The sequence below is a fragment of the Ursus americanus genome, chromosome 7 (assembly GCF_024610735.1).
Source record: "Ursus americanus isolate L20-20 chromosome 7, mUrsAme1.1.p, whole genome shotgun sequence".
Lineage (NCBI taxonomy): Eukaryota > Metazoa > Chordata > Mammalia > Carnivora > Ursidae > Ursus > Ursus americanus.
Genome location: NC_142133.1, coordinates 65,058,767 through 65,075,987, shown reverse-complemented (window position 1 = coordinate 65,075,987; position 17,221 = coordinate 65,058,767). Strand labels below are relative to the sequence as shown.

The 17,221-nt window shown below is 48.4% G+C and overlaps 1 protein-coding gene across 3 annotated transcripts in view; it reads right to left on the bottom strand.

Annotated features, from left to right (window-relative positions):
• IFT172 (intraflagellar transport 172) overlaps positions 1-17,221 on the bottom strand; it is a 32,721-nt gene that overhangs the window by 5,914 nt on the left and 9,586 nt on the right. For all 3 annotated transcript variants that reach the window (XM_045809187.2, XM_087863766.1, XM_045809188.2), the window contains 22 exons: positions 17,010-17,095; positions 13,567-13,679; positions 12,567-12,734; positions 9,629-9,765; positions 9,354-9,461; positions 7,861-7,945; positions 7,463-7,555; positions 6,905-6,982; positions 6,431-6,679; positions 6,171-6,249; positions 5,836-5,956; positions 5,515-5,659; positions 4,911-5,000; positions 4,224-4,321; positions 3,913-4,048; positions 3,712-3,828; positions 3,251-3,393; positions 1,994-2,087; positions 1,817-1,881; positions 1,457-1,637; positions 1,102-1,211; positions 858-987 (listed from right to left, as the gene is read on the bottom strand). In XM_045809187.2, coding sequence (XP_045665143.1) covers positions 858-987; positions 1,102-1,211; positions 1,457-1,637; positions 1,817-1,881; positions 1,994-2,087; positions 3,251-3,393; positions 3,712-3,828; positions 3,913-4,048; positions 4,224-4,321; positions 4,911-5,000; positions 5,515-5,659; positions 5,836-5,956; positions 6,171-6,249; positions 6,431-6,679; positions 6,905-6,982; positions 7,463-7,555; positions 7,861-7,945; positions 9,354-9,461; positions 9,629-9,765; positions 12,567-12,734; positions 13,567-13,679; positions 17,010-17,095 — 2,626 coding nt within the window. The remainder of the gene's footprint in view (positions 1-857; positions 988-1,101; positions 1,212-1,456; positions 1,638-1,816; positions 1,882-1,993; positions 2,088-3,250; positions 3,394-3,711; positions 3,829-3,912; positions 4,049-4,223; positions 4,322-4,910; positions 5,001-5,514; positions 5,660-5,835; positions 5,957-6,170; positions 6,250-6,430; positions 6,680-6,904; positions 6,983-7,462; positions 7,556-7,860; positions 7,946-9,353; positions 9,462-9,628; positions 9,766-12,566; positions 12,735-13,566; positions 13,680-17,009; positions 17,096-17,221) is intronic.

Here is a 17,221-nt window from a genome sequence, read left to right as displayed (position 1 = left end):
ATCACTGCACCAACATTTTATTTAGGGAGCTGATCAATCTCCCTCCCCCTCACAACTCCTAATACCGTATTTTTTGAATCAAAGATGCCATATTTATTTATTATTTGTTTTTTCAAAGAGAGAGAGAGAGCACGAGTTGGGAGGGGCAGAGGGAGAAGGGGAGAGAATCTCAAGCAGATTCCATGCCGAGCGCCGAGCCTAACGCGGAACTTGATCTCACGATTCTGAGATCAGGACCCGAGCCGAAATCAAGAGTCAGACGCTTAACCGACTGAGTCATCACCCAGGTGCCCCAGATACATCATTTAAAACTTCACATGCAATCCAATTTCTAAGATACTAAAATATGATTATATATATGTTAAGGAATTGATGAAACACTGGCTTGGCTTAATCTGCTAGATGGTTCTTTTTAGGAGCTCCTGCGTAGAGGAGGAGCCTCTGCTTTCTTCATGGGCTCCATGTGGCCCCAGCTCTGGGCTCTGGATTTGTCCATCCAGCTCTGGTCCCAAGTCTACCTCCTCCTTCACAAAGCCTCCCTGACCCCTCCAGCCCGCAGAGATCTCACCCTTCTCTGAACTCCACCTCAGATCACATCCTTTAGTTTTCACTGAGATACACAATTAGTTGAGCCCCATTGGCCTAACTTCCAATTTCTGGCTGTTAGGGTTCTGCCTTAGATGCCCTTTTATCGCCTTCAGAGATTCTGGCTCTAGCATCTAGCAAGCACTCAGCAGATACCTGCTGCCTGAGTGAAAACGAGAGGCACAGGAGGAAAAAGGAACGTCTGAGGAGGAATGCTGGGTGTGAGGGCTGTCCGGGAAGTGGGGGGCCAGGAAGGGTGTAGCAGGCATCACCTTCATCCAGCACTTTTCCACCAGGCTGCTGCTGCCTGAGTCCCGCACCTTGAGGTAGCAGTCGACTGCACGGCTGTACTCTCCAGCCTGCTCCCACTGTCGAGCTTGGTCCACTAGCCCCTCCATGCCCCTGGAGATGAGCGTACACGTGACCAGGAACAGGATGGGCAGCGTGGCCTATCCTGTGCATACTTGTGACCCATCCTCCAGCCCTGCCGACACTCGCTGCCTCCTGGCTTCGTACCTGGCCCCCTTCTTGGTAGCCTCCCGCTCGTACTCTTCCTGCAGAGCCTCCAGCTGGCCCGGCATATAGTCCTTGCAGATCCGCAGGGCATCACTCCATAATCCAGCCTCCTGCTCAGATTTCCAGGTATCAGGAAGGCAGAGGCAGGCATGACAGCTTCCCACTGCCACGCAGGTGCTATGTACTATGGGCCACTGATCCCTAGGTACTTGGACCTCCCTTCTGCTTCTTGCCTCCTTCCTCCTCCCCTGTGCTAACTCCCTGGATCTTTTCCAGGAGCAGGGGTTAGTGTAGTGCTCTGTGGGTTCTCATACCCTCTCACCCTCCCCTCATGGCCCTGAATCCGGTGCCCTACCTTATAATAATTGAGGGCCAGGCCCGGTCTCTGGGCCCGAAGCAGCAGCCCTTCTGCTTTCTGAAAGTCCTTCTCCTCCAAGGCCCCCCGGGCCTGCCCCACGAGGACCTCAGCAACGCTGTCAGGATCGTGGGCCTCGGCCACACGCTGAGCTGCCTCCCAATCCTGGTTATGGACAAACCTGCTCCCAGATGAGGACACAGGAGATGCTAAGTACAAGACCGAGGCCTCAACAGTGGGGGGCAAACAGCCATGTCAGAGGAGGTAGATTGATTGGTACTAGGCGCAGGTGCAGGTGACCATGCCACGTGCTGGGGCTGTGCTCGGGAGGACGGGGGTAAGGAGTTTACGGTAACTCACATGAGGACTGCTTCCTTGGGTTTCCCAGCCCTGATGAATTCAGCTTCAGCCTCTTCAAATTTACCCTATGGGGACAGAAGGGCGGCCGCACACAATAAGCGTCAGACTGCCGTCATGACAGCCATGAGCCTGGAGGAGGTCAAGGTCAAAAGCAATGGAGAAGGATCACATCCGTACCTCATCCTCCAGGTACATAGCGTATCGGAGATGAATCTCAGGGGTTTTGTGCTTGAGGGCCAGCCGAGAGAGTTCAAAAGCAAATTCAAATGAGCTGAAATGGAAGGTGTAGATAAGGTCTGTACTCCGTGCTTTCGTCTTATAAGACGAGGAGAAACAGGGCAAGAGAAAACAGAAAGGAAGGGGGGTTAATCAGAAGGGGGAATGAAGCATGAGAGACTATGGACTATGAGAAACAAACTGAGGGCTTCAGAGGGGAGGGGGTGGGGGAATGGGATAGACCGGTGATGGGTAGTAAGGAGGGCACGTATTGCATGGTGCACTGGGTGTTATACGCAACTAATGAATCATTGAGCCTTACATCGGAAACCGGGGATGTACTGTATGGTGACTAACATAATATAATAAAAAAAATTAAAAAAAATTAAAAATAAAAATTAAAAAAAAAGAGAAAACAGAAAGGGCAAAGACGGGGAGGAAAAAGGACAAATTAAGAAGACAATCCATATGAAGTGACACAGAAGCACACAGACATGTAAAGGAAGACGGGGATTGGGGACACTTGGGAAAGCCTGTGCTTCCTGCGACCAGTGGACATGAAGGAGTGGGATGGGCAGGAGGCCGGGGTCCGCACTGAGCCTCACAGCACTACTCGGCCTGGGGAGCAAGGGCTCCTGGTTCTCCACCACCTCCTCCTGAGCCCCATCTACACTAGCAGATAAACGGTCTCTCAAAACCAGTAAGACTACCCTCAGCAATCTGACTCGATGCAGGGTTATTACTGGTGTTTGTAACATTTGCTGAAGAAAAGCTCGTCTTGCATTTAACAGCATCACACTTCCATTACTCAGAAGTTGCGGGCTTAGTGCACCTTAGCTTTAAAAGCTGTTCTCTCTGGGGCACCTGGCTGGCTCAGTAGGTAGAGTGAGTGACTCTTGATCTCAGGGTTGTGAGTTCAAGCCCCATGCTGGGTATAGAGATGACTTAAAAAGAAGGTCTTTTAAAAAAAGAAGAAAAAAAGCTGATCTCTCTCCATCTTTTCCTTAGAACAGCTAAACATTAAACACTGTTCTGAGCCCCCGGGGAATAGGGGCAGAGCTACTGATTCATTCTTGCCTCTCCATCAAGTTCTTCCAAGGATTTCTTCACTCTTGCCTCAGTTTTTAGAAACACTTCTCAGCTATACAGCAATTTTCCTTGTCTATATAGAGGCTCTGTCTGGCACAGGGCCAGTGGAGAGAAGCCTTAGGGCCTCACCAGTTGTCAGCGGCGTGGTCAATGGCAGCTTCCAGGAGTCCCAGCTTATTAAGCAGTCTAACTGCAGACTCTCCTCCCAGGCTCTTCGCCCACAGATAGGCCACGTGTTTGTGGGCGTTGGCTCCCCCGTGAGCCTTGGCCACCTGTGAAGCAAAGCCATTTGGCAATCCTCTCACGAAGGGGCACATGGCTGCTCCCTTCTCCCGTCTGACCTGACTTCGGCTTTGACAAGGGTCAGATCCTTCTACTAGAACAGGGAGAGGGCTAAGTGTTGGGGTCTGTTAACCAGCTTAGGGTCCAAAGACGGACCTCAGGTAGTTCAGAAACCCTTCATACTGTATGTGAAATTTTGCCCATCGGTGTGGACATTTTTCAAAGATACCCACAGCCAGTCCAGAATGAGTCACTTGAGAGTGGGAAAGAGGGACGGACGTACCCCCAGTGTGACCTGGACTCCTTACCCGGTAGGCCTCCTCCCAAAGCCCATTGGACCGGTACATGTTCACTGTCGCCTTCCACTCCTGAGCCTCGAGGTAGTGATACTCAGCCTCCTGCAGTCGGCCTTCAGCCTCCAGCTCCTGGGGAAGGGTGGGTCAGGATGGAGAGAGGGGGACACGGAGCCTGTTTGGGGAAGAGATGGCCGAGACAGGAGAGGGGCTCACCTTGCCCAGGTGTAGGTGTGTGTCACTGAGGAGATCTGGGTGGTGCTTCCCTACCAGGCGGATCATATCATCATACAGCTTGTGCTTTTTGAACATGGTGATGGCAAGATCAGGCTCTTCCACCGTCACATAGAGCCTGGGGATGGGAGATACATCCGGGGCCTCCTAGACCCAGATTCCCGCCACCAGAGTCATTCCTGAGAGATGCCGTCACTGCCTTCTAGGCAGACCACACATATCCTCAGATCCATCCCTCCCGGCAGCCCTGATGCCTCATCTCCCTCCACTCCTCCTCTGGGGCCATGGCTCACCTTTCCGCCTCACGGTACTTGCCCTGCTTCTCCATCTCCTGAGCCTGGGTGAGGTACACCACCGACACGTCTTCCGGTCTCATGCACTTCATCGCCAGCTGCGCAGACACACACAGCCAGGGTAGCCTCCCGAGGCAGTTTCCGAGGGAAGCAGGGGGACATGCACGGCGGCCCGGAAGCGGGACTCGGGGGAGACCTGTTTTCTCAGCAACTCTGAACCTTCCCAACAACCACAGGAGTTTGCGTGCTGCTGCTTTCCTGGTCAGTCCAGGGAATTCCAAGTCCGTAAGGAGCAAAATCAGACTTATATTGTGCTCAGGCAGAAAGGCCAGAGATGCCCTGTGCTGCGGCATCCGTTCCCCCTCCCATGCTCGCACCGTACCCACCGTTCCGGGCGCAGGCAGGGAACGGAGGCACCACTGTGACTACAGCTTGGGGAGGGGTAGTTAGGACTCCCCAGCTCCCAAGCCCTCAGCTTGCTTCAGAATTACAGATTTAGGAACAAAGGGCCTCTTCATCCTTGCCTTGCCCTGTGGCTAGGGATCAAAGTTCTCCAGACTTTTTTATCTTGGTACTCTTTCTCGGCTTTCAAGGAACCCGGTGAAGGGGGGAGATCAGAAGCCCAAGGAAAGTGGCAACGCCCCCAGAGAGGAGGAATTCTCTGAGGAACTCCACCCCGCTCTCTACCTTGTGGGCTTGCTCCCAGCGGCCAGCCTGAGTGTACATGTCTATGGCGTCCTTTGTCCGCTCCCCCTTCATGTACAGCGTCTCAGCAATCTGTGGTTGACAGAGGTAGATACAAAGGGCCGAGAGCAAGAGTTAAAGCAGCCTGCAGGGGGAAGAACAAACCTCAGTGGGGGTGGAGGAGAGCAGGGGAGACCATTAGTCTGCAACGGAGAAGAAAAGAGGGCTATGGTGTCTCACATCTTCCACTGTTTTGGGAAAAAAACAAAAGAAAAAAAACCCACCAGCCCAAACCAGAATGGGGACAACACAACGGCAGTTTAAAAGGACGTTGCATTTCCGCAACACAAGGCAATGCTATATTGGAGCTCTGCTGGAGTTACGTGGGAAGAGAGCTGGAGACTCGCTTTATAGATCTGGGAGAGGGGTCTGTGTCACGCTGGAATGAAATAAGGGAAATAAACTGCTTTCTTCTCACTCAGGGTGGCTGGTGCTGCCGGGACCCAGAAAGAAGGGTTTGGTGAGGTGGCCCTCACTTCCTGTCCTGGGTTGTCTTCTTGGTACCCTGTACTGCAGTGCCTCTGGCTCCAGAAGGGACTTTCCTCACCTCATACTCCTGCAGAGAGGCATAGTGCTGGGCCACGAGGGGATAGTATTTGGACGCGGTGTTTTGGTCCTGGAGATCTAATATATAAATTGCCTTCTTCCACTGGCGGGCGCCCAGGGCAGCTTCAATTGCCTTGATGGAGCACCTGGCAGGGTGCGGAAGGACATCCGTATGTATGAGGCAGGAGGCAGACAGACGGAGGGATGGAGACACCTCGAGCCTACTCCAATCTACATCTTGCCATCTCTCTCGTAGGCCTTGGTGCCCTTACTTGCCCCATCACCTTGGACCTCATGCCCGATCCCCTCTGCACTCCTCTACCTGGCTTCGATGTAGTGATTAATGGCTGCATCAAGCTGCCTCTGCTGCACCAGATGATCCCCCCACGCCTCTTCCAGTTTCACCACTTCCACTGGGAATGCCAATCGAGCCAGCTCCACCGCTGCCAGAGACCGAGAGGGCACTCCACTAAGACTTCCAGGGATGGGACTCAGGAAAAGTAAGACAGGGAAATGGGGTGTAGAAAATAGGTGAGAAGTGGGGGAATGGGGAACTGGGCTGGTCAACCTGAACAGATGCACAAAATAGGTGCGGGGGGGGGGGGGACTATTCGGGCAAGACTCTACCTGGGGAGGCTGGGCTGTCAGTGGTAGTACCTTTCATGAACGCGTTGCCTTTACAGTAGCACTCCAGGGCCCGCTGTGGGTTTCGAATCTTCTCGAAGAGATCACCTGCCTGTTGACACATACCACATGACTACAACGATAGCCCTACTACACAAAGAATCAAGTATCAGCCCCCAAAGGAGGAGACTCAGCCACCAGTCCCGGGGGGGCTGTGCACTCCAGGACTCGTCGGGGTAGGAGGGGGCGCTGAGTCCTGGAGATGAGAGACAGGAATGGGAAGCCAGCCATACCCTTTCATAGAGCTCCCCCTTGATAAGTGCTGCGGTGATGTGTTCTACCAGCTCCGTGTTGGCTAGCAGTTCCTCCCGGGCCAGCACCAGTCGAGCAGCTTTGGCAGGGAGCCCAGCTTTGAGGTAGAGGCTGATGGCCGCTAGTCCATCCCCCTGGCTTTCCTGTAGCTCACCGGCTCGCTCCTCTTGCTGTGTGTCCATCAGCCACTGGTAGTAATCCCGGCGCAGCTTCTCCAGGGCTGGGTGCCCCTGGACACACAACAGAGGCAACAGAAATCACATCCCTTCTTCCTGCCCTGCTGCTTCCAAGCTTCTCCAATCCCACCGTAACAATGGAAATCCTCCCGGGCACCAGCGTCCTAACTCCCAGCCCCAACCCTGTTCCAGTTTCTATAGCCCCCTCGGTAAGAGGAGGTTTCTGACATCGGTGGAACGGAGCTGTGAGCACCGTGGAGAAGACAGAACTGGTGGTACCTTAGCCTGAGCCACTGCGATACACTCGTCCCAGCGGTGCAGCTCCTGGTACATGTCCATGGCCTCCTCGACAGCATTCTAGGGGAACCCAGGCGGAGGAAAGAGGGACACCAAGACAGAGGAGGATCAGGCATCAGCAGGCTGTCCTCAGTGGACTGAAAGTCTCACCCTTTACTTATGCACAAGCAGTGGTGGATTTCTGATGAAAGTAAAAGAAGCTTAAGCCTCAGGGCACTCTATTTGGGTAGGCCCCTTCCAAGGCATTTTTTTTCTTAAAGAGGGCTCCTCAAATTGTGTAAGCGTCTGGCCCCACAAACCTGGGTCTGCCTGTGTGAGCAAGAGCCGCCAAGTCAGGCTCTGGAGTACAGGGGGAGACAGCAGACAGTTTATGAAAGATGGGACTGTCAGGACTAACGCAGAGGAGGAAGTAAGCGGGAAGTTAACTGCATAAACCTTTCTAAAAGCTCTCCCCCAGTGCTCTCTTCCCCTCAGTCGGCCTCACTCCCCCTCCCCACCCCCTGTTCCCCTCCTTCTATCTGGTCCCTCTGCTCCCATCACCTGTTCCAAGAAGATCACTTCAGCCAGCTTGTAGTTCTTCTCCAGCATGGCTAGGCGTGCTCGGACCTGGTAAAAGTCTGTTCCTTCTCCACCCTGTGGGGAGGAAGAAGGTTCTTGTTATTCTGTCGGTGCTGCAAGAGCCATTCAGTGAATCTATGTGAGCTTAGACAGGAAGGCCACAGAGACGAGGAAGCTCAAAGATTGGAACGCTGGAAGACTTCATGGGGCTTAGAGGAGGAGGTCTGGCAAACAATTCCAGAGTGGTCCGACTTGAGGGTGGAGGCAGGGTGGGCAGAATGGAGCGTGCCAGCCATGGCTGGAAAGCCAGGATCATGGCGCTGAGTGTGAAGAGAAATCTCAGCTTGAGAGACTGAATAATTCAGGAGGATAATACTTGCATATTCCCGAGACACTTGATCTGCAATCTCATTGGTCTCATGCAGGAATCGAGCTTTTGCTACATGGCCCAAAGCAGAAAAGCACCTATAGTGTGGAAGCAATCACAGTAACAGCAGTGTTACTACAGAACCATCCCGAATCCACTGACTCAGCAGATATACCCTGAGCACTGGTTATGTGCCAGGCACCGTTTTTGCCACTAGAGACACAAGGGGATAAGACAGGTGAGGGCCTTGCTTTCAGGGGAACTTACTTTCTAGTGGAAATGAATAATTAGTAAGTAAAAAGACATTTCAGAGAATGAAAGGTAAAATAAAATAGTGTGATCGTACATGTGGACAGTAACGGAGGGGTTAGTGAAGCTGGTCGTCAGAGAAGGCTTGTCTGAGGAGCTGACATTTGAGCCAAGGCCTAAATACGAGAAAAAGTCAGTCCCACAAGATGGGGGAAAATTATTGCACGCAGAGGGGATACAGCGAGTAAGGTGCCAAGGCAGGAGTGAGTTTGAGATGCTCAAAGGGCCCAAAGGACACCAGCGTGGCTGGAGACTAATAGCAGGTAGTCACTTGGTACCCGAAGGAAGCAGACGCCAAATACTGTAGGGCCTTAGGACATGGCAAGGACTATGGGTCTTACACTAAGTAGAACAGTAAGCTACTGGAAGGTTCTGAGCAGAAATATGACATAATCTAATTTACAGTTTAAAAAATGATCTCAGCTATTATGGGATGAACGGATGTTAGGTGTGTAAGAACAGCAGGAGACTTAGGAGACTAAGAGGCTTGTGACAGTGCAGGGAGAGGTGTGGTCTGTTCTAGGCTGGACACAGTAGAGCTGGACATTAAGAGCTTCAGGATGTATTCTGAAGATGCTGGGTCAGGGCCCTAGGACGGGCTGGGGGTCTAGCTGTGGGGACATGGGAAAGAAGGGATCCAAGAGGACTGACGCCTGGACAAAAGAGCAGCAGTGATGTTTACTGAGCACTTAGAATCTGCTCTTTGCACAGATTCTCACTTTCCTCACTGCCCCACATGGTTCTTCATTACCGCCCTAGCAGGTAAATTCTATTATTACCCCCATTTTACAGAGAGGACATTGAGAAACCAAGGCTTGGAAAGGTTCCCTTAACCTAAGTTTATACAAGCTGGTAAATGGAGCCAAGATAACTCAGAGTCTGGAGTCCCAAGTTTGTCCTACTACCTACACTACCACACTGGGAAATACACATCAACACATGGATTGGAGGGTATGGGTGTTAAAACTCTGAAGGGGCACCTACTTACAAGAAGGGGAACCAAAGACAAGACATACTCCTATAACCTGGGATGGAAGAATGTTTGGAATAACTACCTGGAAGTGTTCTAAGACATTTGTTGGCATGAGGGGGAGGGGAGCGGTACCTTAGCACTGGGAGGAGCGCCCCTCCCCCGGGCACAATACCCCCTGGCCATCCTTCCTAGCTGCCTGGCACCTCAGTTCTGGTCTGCCTCACCTCTCGGCGATGTGCAGCTGCCGCGCCTCAAGCGCCAGTTTGCTCAAGGTCTTCCACATTGCCTCTGTTTCTGGGGTCATTTCCAGAGTCTCCAAGAAGGCTGTGGCCCTGAAGAGAGAAGGAAGGGAAGCAGGAGTCCAGGGTCGGCAGGATGCAGAGGAATACTGGTGATGGGGCAGGGGGTGATGTGGCCAGCTGTCCGGCCCATCCCAGGTCCTCCCGCCTCAGAACCAGACTCTCCGACCACCTCACCGGGTATCAGGGCAGCCCCTCACCGGGTGTAGTTGCCGTCATCAATGGCGGTTCCAAACTCGATCAGGCCCTCATCCAGCGTGTAGGCAACTGTAGTCACACCTTCCGTCACCATCACCTCAGTCTTCCCCCCGCCCCGCTCCAGACCTACCACATCGCCCTGTAAAATTTCAATCCCCAGACCCCACCCGAATTCCAGGTTAGTGTTTCCATGGACTCCATTGCAGAATGGACCCACCCTTACCCAACCCTAACGTTTACACACTGGGGGTTATTATAGTGGCCCTTGTTTGCTAACATTTAGTTTCTTTCAAGCAGGTAAGAATTCCTTATCTATGCTAATGCCCTCGGGTTAGAGCACACTCAGAGCTGTGCCCGCACTAAAGCCTGGAGGTAAACTCACAAAGTGTGCTTCCACTTCTGCTACTAGCTCGAGTCCTCCTGTTAAAATATAACTTCAACCTGGGACAGATTTTTTAATGCATTCGTTGCTGAGTTCACCTGAAGAAATCACTAGTCATGATTCCTAGTCTCCCACTGGAAGGAAGGAAAGGAGGGAAGGAAGGGAAGGAAAGGAGGGAAGGAAGGGAAGGGAAGAAAAGGAAGAAAAGAAAGAAAGAAAGAAAGAAAGATCAGTAAGCTAAAACCTGAACAGGAAAAAACAGGAGAGCAAGTGGAAAGAGTACAGTTGCCCTGATGGCAAACACAGTAGTGGGAGAATAAACCAGGGCTCCTCCAGCAGGGTGAGGGGCCAAATCTGAGAATCTGTCAGTCATGAAATCTGAGATCCTCTCTCTAGGAAAGGGAACAAAAGTCATTAATATGCCTGTTTCCTGCAGAAGCAAACACTAATCATCTCTGGAGGAAAACATGCCCATGTGAGGCGCTTGCGGTTCTAAAAGATTATATTTGATGTAACATGAGCTCCCAATAAAAGAAAAAAAAGGTACCAAAATGTAAGTTAACCACCACAAAGAAGTAAACAATAACTACAGCATTTTTGGACCTCGGAGGATTTCCAATATTAAAAATAACAGTTATGAAAAAAACAGTTATGGAATATAAAGTAAGTATAAAATGTTTAAAGACCTAAAAGATGGAGTGAAAAATTAAGCAAGAGACAAGAGACTATCAAAAATGGCCAAGTTGTGCTCACTTCGGCAGCACACATACTAGAAAAAACGACCAGGCCGACTGGAGAAAGAACCAAATAAAACCGTATGAAAAATTCAATATTTGAAGTAAAAAAACTCAATGGGTGGTTTCAACAGCAGATGAGATGATGGTGAAAGCGAACCCCTGACCTGCAAGATGTTTTGTAAGGGATTACCCCGAATGTAGCACGAAGTGAGAAGGACAAAGGAAGAGTAAGCGGTTGTAGAGGCACAAAGACGGGACAAGACACGGAACACGTGCCTAATGAGAGTTCTGAGGGTGAGACTAGAGAACTTGAGAGAAGCAAGGTTTGAAGAGCTCATGGCCGAGGAATGAGGCGTCCTCGCAGATGTGTGCCCCCCCCCCACACCAAGCATGATAAGTAAAAGGACATTTATATGCAGATATATTGTAGTGAAGCTTCAGAATGCTGAGAAGCAACAAGACAGGGGCGCCTGGGTGGCTCAGTTGGTTAAGCGTCTGCCTTTGGTTCAGGTCATGATCTCAGAGTCCTGGGATTGAGCCCTGGATCGAGTCCCGCATTGAGCCCCCCATCAGGCTCCCTGCTCAGCAAGGAGTCTGCGTCTCCCTCTCCCTCTGCCCCTCCCCCTGCTCAGATGCTTGCTTGCGCGCGCTCTCTCTCTCTCCCTCTCTCTCAAATTATTTATTTAAATAATTTAATCTTTAAAAAAAAGCAACAAGACAACAGGAGGGGCTGTTAATAAACTTTGCAGAACTAAGGAAGTCAGTCAATGGGACAGTATTTGCAAAAGGCAAAGAAAAAACTGTCCGTGTAGAATTGGGTACGGAGTCTGAATATCTTTCAAGAACAGGCCAAATAAAAACATTTTCAGATAATTCCATTTCAGTAATTTTCAGAAACTGAGTATTTATCTTCAAAACACTTTCTCTCAAGAAGAAAAAGAACTCCAGAGGGAAGATCACCAATGCAAAAAGAAAAAGTGAACCGAGAAACTGGCACCATGATGGTAAACGTAACCAAATTCTGGCTGTGTAAAAGAATACTAACTTTGGGGATAACAAAATACTGGACAATAATGCAAAGGGGAGGTAATCAAAGTTAAGGTCCTTGTATCATTTGCCGGGGGGTCAGATGCTAAAATTTGAGACTGTTAATTTAAGGATATGGTAAACTTCTGAGGGTAATCACTATAGGAACCAACTGTATAACCTCCAAAGCAAAAAACGTGAAAAATGGTGTTTAAAAAAGGACAAAACAACCCCCAAACCCCAAACTTAACTAGTCTAAAATGAGGCAAGAAAGGAGGAAAAGAAGATATAGAAAAAAGACAAAAAGAGCCTCTCACACGCTCTCTCTATACCCACACCAGTCATCCTAGCCTAGCACAGGAGCCTCTCTTGTTTTCACAGCTGCCTCCCTGATTCTGGAAGATCACTGGAATGTATGTGATGCTGGCGGGATAGGAGAGTGTCTGATCTTCAGTCTAATAAAAGAGGAGCTCTGAACAGCTTACAACAGACGGCCCGCACATAGGAACTGACACAGAACTGCCCTCCCATGAAGGCTCTTCCAGCTTAAGAGAACTCATGATGACCTGGTGAATTCCCAGGCCACTGTAATAGACAGGCACGTTCCAAGGACCTAATATAATGTCAGGAATCTGAACAAGGATGGTTCTGGGACCTAGCCCACTGTGCGGAAGGATCTAAGCTTTACTTGCCGACTCTATCGCAGATTATGAGTGATGGGCCAGAGGAAACCCAATAACCTTTGGAGCTTCCTCAGTCTGACACTACGTCTAATGTGCCCTGGTGCCGACATACCCTAATAGAGGACATGGTGACCCTCTCAGGTGCCTCAATGTTGTACCACACGCACAAGCTGTTTCGGTTCTGAGCTACCAGCACGTCACTTCCTGGGACCCACTGCACGTAGGAGCAGAAGTTGAGGATCATTGTCTTAGAGCAGCTTTCAATATCGTATAGATGTAACTGACGAAGGAAGAGGAAGACAGCACAGTTACAAGGGGCTACGGGGTGTCTTCTGATCTTGCCCATTTCTCTAACGGTGAAATGTGGCAAACGGACCCACCAGTCAGGCAGCCGCTGAATTTCAAAGCTTACTGACCTGCAACGCTTGAAGTTTACGTTGACTTGGTATACCCCGACTCTGGCCGGTAAGAGCTGACCACGTGAGCAAAGGGCTACACCCAGAAATTTACGTTAGGTGAAGGTCAGACTTTTGTTCTTAGGGTAACTCTGGGCCAGAGTTGCCAGACTGGATTACAAAAGGCCTCCGAGCACATTAAATGGTCTGGAAATTTGTGATGGGGCTTTCATATCACAACGAAAATGAAACGAAAAATCACCAGATAGTTTTTTTGCCCTTGAGGCTGAGCTCTTTGGTGATACCATAGTGAGATCAGAGTCAATAAGGGGCTCAAGGGAGACCGTCCTGGATCCAGCTTTAATGCTGTCAGGTAAGCGTAGCTGAGGAACAGTGCAACAGGTGTGGGGAAAGGTCAGGTGGGCATGCGGGGGTGAGGCAGTTCCACGAAGGCACAGACTTGTGACGAGTAAAAGACAAACCAGCTCCCAAATTCCCCTCTTGACTTTGGTGCCATCATGAGACCATCTCCTTAAATATAAGACAGGCTACGATAGCAGACACCATGTTGATTCTTGTGTGACTTTTGCTATGTTAATGGCATAGCGCACCAAGAAATTGTGTCCCATCCTGCCCCCCCCCCCAGTCCCTGCTGGTAGGTAGTACCACATCCTCTACGGACTACTCCGTGGCTGAGGCCTTAGTAACCCTCCTTACACGAAGTTTCCGGTCCCTGAAGAGAAGCTTGTGCCCAGTTTCATTAAGTTCCAGCCAATCCACACGGCTCTCGTGGCTGATGGTGCCAATGTTGTAGCCACCAACCAGATCCACTACAAAGTAAAGGAGACAGGGTTAAGAAGACAGGTTCCACATAATCATATACAGGGCACAAGGCACCCTGAAAAAGTCTTGCCTTCACTCGTACACTGGGCTTTAAGAATGTTGCATCAGTCTAGAGTCTGAGGAATGCAAACGGCCAATACAACATAATTTTGCTAAAATGCTTCCAATACTAGATTTCTACTAAAATTCTAAGGTTTTGGGGTGCCTGGGTGGCTCAGTCGGTTAAGCATCTGCCTTCGGCTCAGGTCATGAAGGGTCCTGAGATCAAGTCCCACATTGGGCTCCCTGCTCAGCAGGGAGTCTGTTTTTCCCTCTGCAACCCCCCCGCCCCCACCGTTCATGCTTGCTCTCTCTCTTAAAAATAAATAGATAAATCTTAAAAAAAATTATACAGGTTTTGTTTAGCTCTGTAGTTAACTCAAAAGGTCGAGATCCATCAAGAAATGTAACTCCTCTCTGGCATTCTTGGGAGTTGTCTCACAGCAGATCAGAACAAATCAGAGCAACTGGCTTCTGTTACTCACGAAATCCTCTGGAAGGCAGCACTGAGCACATTAAGGAAGATCCCCAATTCCAGCACATCAGTCAGAGAAAGCTGATGGATGAAATGACCTTGATGAACATATATATTTGCTCCCAGGAGTTACCGGCACTTTGAGTGCCTGTGATGTAAGAGCACTGAGGGGCAAATGGTGGAGAAGACACACAGATACAACAGGGGAAACCTCTGAGTAAAGTTAGGCTGAGTGTGCTGAGCATGAGTATTTCAGTTTGGTGTGAATTTTGTAGACAACGTAAGAAATGATCACACTTAGAGCAGACCACTCAGGACTGGCTAGGATGCTTTCAGGGAGTCTCCTGAACACAGCCCATTCAAACTCTCATTTGTATACGTTACCAATGTGCAACGTCCTGCCCTTGTTATACGTGCTGAAGCGAAAGACCAAATGCCAGCTAATGTCTACGCCTGGGAAGACCAACGTAAAAATGAAATCTCCTTTAATTAAAAAGCAAAATGATAAAGCCATGTTTTAATGTCCCAATTTATAAGTAGAATCATGGAATACTAGAGCTGTGGGGACCCTATTTCTGTGAACACCCTGAAATTATATACAAAATTATATATTTATGTATATTCTTCTGGGAAAAGATCTATGATTTTAATTAGATACTCAAAGGGGTTGGTAACCAAAAAGGTTAAGAGAAGAACTCTGTCATTTTATATACTATTGAAGATGAGCCCTATGGAGTTCAGTGACTTGTCCAAAGTCTCACAGCTCATTATTGCCACTGGAACACGGGGCACCAGACTATATTATTTCCATTAGATACTTTCTGAGCTCAACAATCTGATATGAAACATAGAATTCATGACTGTAAAAGTATCTTAAGAACAGACCCATATGTATTTGGAAACTTGATTTATAAGAGGTAACATTACAAATTAGTGAGTACAGAATGGATTTCCAATAAATGGTTAAATATGGAAAAAATAAAGTATGATCCATATCTACATTATGCACAAAAATTAACTCCAGGTGGAAAGCAAAACACAAAATATTAAAATATAGGAGGGAGTAGGAAACTTTTTGTTTTTGTTTTTCTTTTTTTTTTTAAAGATTTTATTTATTTATTCGACAGAGCTAGAGACAGCCATCGAGAGAGGGAACACAAGCAGGGGGAGTGGGAGAGGAAGAAGCAGGCTCCCAGCAGAGGAGCCTGATGTGGGGCTCGATCCCATAACGCCGGGATCACGCCCTGAGCCGAAGGCAGACGCTTAACCGCTGTGCCACCCAGGCGCCCCTGGAAACTTTTTCTTTTTTAAAGTTTTATTTATTTAAGTAATCGCTACACCCAACTTGGGGCTTGAACTCACGACCCTGAGAACAAGATTTGCATGCTCCTCTGACTGAGCCAGTCAGGCGCCCCAGGGAAACTTCTTAAATGAGGCCTCAAAAATCACAAACTACTTCTTAAAAAGTGATTCAATGAACTACATTAAAATTAAAAATGTCTGAACACTAAAAGAGGCTGAGACAAAATTCCGTGATATAAATGCCCATCAAAGGCTAGACACACACAGAACTCCTTCAAGTCGGTAAGGAAAAGACGGCCTGATTTTTAAAAATAGGCAAGGGATAAGAACTGGCAACACGCAGAAGAAATCCAAATGGCCAATAAACAAGTGGACAACAAAAATTAATATGATGAGATATTACTTCACATACGTCAGATTGAGCCAAATTATGAAATTGGGCAATTTCAAGTATTGGAGAGGATGCAGAACACTGGGACCTCTAACTGCTGGTGGGAATGTAAACCGGTACAATCTGTTTGGAGAGCAATCTGGAAATATTTAGTGAACCTGCAGATGTACCTCTATGATTCAGCAGTTCCACTCTAGGTATAAACCTTAGAGACCCGAAACACTGGAAATGGTGAAAAACCAACAACTTAAATGTCCCTCAGTAAGAAAAGAGATAAAAGATCCAAAGTAAATATAATGAAAGGTCAGGACATGACAGAACTGGGTACGGGTACGCAAGTAATAATAATATTATTAATACCTGACATTTATTAAGTGCTTATTATGTGCCAGACGTTAGTCTAAGTGCTTTTCATATAAGGTAGGTACTATTTCTATCCCCATTTTGTGGACAAGGAAATTGAGATATAGAAAGGTTAAGAAACTTACCTAAGATCCCACAGGTATAATTACAGAAGTGGGGAGGTTTGACTCCAGAGCCTTGCTCTTAACAACACTTTACGGATATGCTATTCTCTATACTTCGTAGGGAATGCTATGCTATTCTATCTACATGTTTCTATGCTTGAAACATTTCATGATAGAGAGTTAACTATTAATATATAAAATAAGATTTATTTATTTATGTGAACACTTGCGAAATTCAAATAAAGTTTGTCATCACTGGCTACTAATGACAAACTCTACAGAAAATAAGTCCCCTTCTGGTTCAAATAGTCTATTATCCTAATGAAGTCTAAACAAGAAAATTCATGAGTTTACTAACGGTTCCTCTCTACAATTCACAATTTCCAGCCCTAAGATACATGCCCAGAGAACATGAATAATTATGGACAGGCCGATACATGTAACTGTGTATCTGGATCTGTACAGCTAGATACAGACTTGCAAACAAGGATTTGAACACCACATACCCTCTGTAAGAGCAGGGTCACACATTTACCTGGTCCCTCTCAGATTCCTGGATTCTCCACTGGACACAATCCTGTGATATGGAAGCGTACTATAAACATCTGTTTTGTTATCAGAATTATGAGAGAGTCTTACTCACCTATAGCAATAGTCTTAATATCAACAAGATAAGCCAATTTCTTATTGTCTTCCATTCCTCGTTGACGTCTCTCATTAATACGGACACTGAAACACGAAGGGGGAGGTTAGGCAGAATGGGCTCGGGCCATCGGGAAGTTTATCAAGGGCCCTGAAGTACCACACGGGATGAAGTTTTCAGATTAATCTTGAGGATATAGGAGTTAGAAGTTA